General features: G+C 49.4%; 1 protein-coding gene across 1 annotated transcript in view; it reads left to right on the top strand.

Annotated features, from left to right (window-relative positions):
* LOC135538157 (sodium/potassium/calcium exchanger 1-like) overlaps positions 1-1,209 on the top strand; it is a 32,617-nt gene extending 31,408 nt beyond the window's left edge. Inside the window, exon 7 of the mRNA XM_064964128.1 lies at positions 959-1,209. Coding sequence (XP_064820200.1) covers positions 959-1,209 — 251 coding nt within the window. The remainder of the gene's footprint in view (positions 1-958) is intronic.
* The last annotated feature ends 563 nt before the right edge of the window (positions 1,210-1,772 follow it).

The following is a 1,772-nucleotide window of genomic DNA, read 5'->3' as shown; positions in this document are numbered from 1 at the left end:
ATACAGCTCACATCCAGATAACTGCCAAAGTAAAGGAAACACGACATAAAGTTGCTTCCTCATAGATTCTACAGGTGGAACTCTGGAACTCTATTGGAGGGATGTGACATCATTCTTCCACCAGAAAATTCCATAATGTGGTGTTTTGTTGATGGCGGTGCAAAACACCATGTCCGGCTCTGCAACGGAATCTCCCAGAGGTGTTGAATTGGGTTGAGATCTGGAGACTGAAACCAGGGTAAACGGTTGACATCGTTTTTATGGGTTTTCCTGAACTCTTTTTCTATAACCTCAACTTTAGTCTCCTCACCTGCGATCGAAGTGTCCTGAAGAGAGGTTCGGTGTCAGAAATATGGTGTAAGGGAATTGTCATCAATCAATCAAATGTATGTATAAAGCCCTTCTTACATCCGCCGATGTCACAAAGTGCTGTACAGAAACCCAGCCTAAAACCCCAAACAGCAAGCAATGCAGATGTAGAAGCACGGTGGCTAGGAAAAACTCTGGAAAGGCAGGAACCTAAGAGGAAACCTAGAGAGGAACCAGGCTCCGAGGGGTGGCCAGTCCTCTTCTGGCTGTGCCGGGTGGAGATTATAAGAGTACATTGTACTCTGGGTACTCGGCACCATGATATCCGAACGACAAACATCTACAGGACTGTTTCGCTAGCAGAGACTGAAATATGTTCCCACGATTCAACCGATTCCATCGAGGAGTTTAAGCATCGACGACGTCATCCTCACAATGACCCTACATACATAAATACATACGTGCATACCCCAACCAGAAGCCATGGGTTACAGGCAACATCTGCACTTAAAGGCTCGAGCTGCCGGTTTCAAGGAACAGGACACTAATCCGGACGCTTATAAGAAATCGCACTACGACCTCCGACGAGGTCTGACTTTCACTGACATTTTTTTCCCCCTACTACTTTACTGCCTTGCTTGTCTCCTAGACCAACTCCAATTCACATACCGCCCCAACAGATCCACAGATGAAGCTATCTATATTGCGATCCACACTGTCCTCTCCCACCTGGACAAGAGGATCACCTATTTAAGAATGCTGTTCATTGACTACAGCTCAACATTCAACACCATAGTGCCCTCCAAGCTCATCACTAAACTCAGGATCCTCGGACTGAACACCTCCCTCTGCAACTTGATCCTGGACTTCCTGACGGGCTGCCCCCCCCCCCCCAGGTGATGGGGGTAAGCAACGCTGACCCTCAACACGGGGGCCTCTCAGGGGTGCATGCTTAGTCCCCTCCTGTACTCCCTGTTCACCCACGACTGCGTGGCCGCGCACGACTCCAACACCGTCATTAAGTTTGCTGACAACATGACAGTGGTTGTCCTGATGAACAATGACGATGGGACAGCCTATAGGGACGAGGTTAGTGACCTGGCAGTGTGGTGCAAGGACAACAACAAGACAAAGGAGTAGATTGTGGACTACAGAAAACCCACGGCCGAGGCATGCCCCCATCCACGACTTGGCTGTAGTGGAACGGGTTGAGAGCTTCAAGTTCCTCGGTGTCCACATCACTAAGGCTTCAAGTTCCTCGGTTTCCACATCACTAAGGAATTGACTTAGTCCAGATGCACCAACACAGTCGTGAAGAAGGCACGACGACGTCTCTTCTCCCTCAGGAGGCTGAAAAGATATGTCATGGGCCCTCAGATCCTCAAAATGTTCTACAGCTGCAGCATCTTGACTGTCTGCATCACCGGTTGGTATGGCAAGTGCTCGGCCTCCGACCGCAAAGC

The sequence above is a fragment of the Oncorhynchus masou genome, unplaced genomic scaffold, assembly GCF_036934945.1.
Source record: "Oncorhynchus masou masou isolate Uvic2021 unplaced genomic scaffold, UVic_Omas_1.1 unplaced_scaffold_921, whole genome shotgun sequence".
Lineage (NCBI taxonomy): Eukaryota > Metazoa > Chordata > Actinopteri > Salmoniformes > Salmonidae > Oncorhynchus > Oncorhynchus masou.
This window is presented reverse-complemented; position numbering and strand designations above follow the sequence as displayed.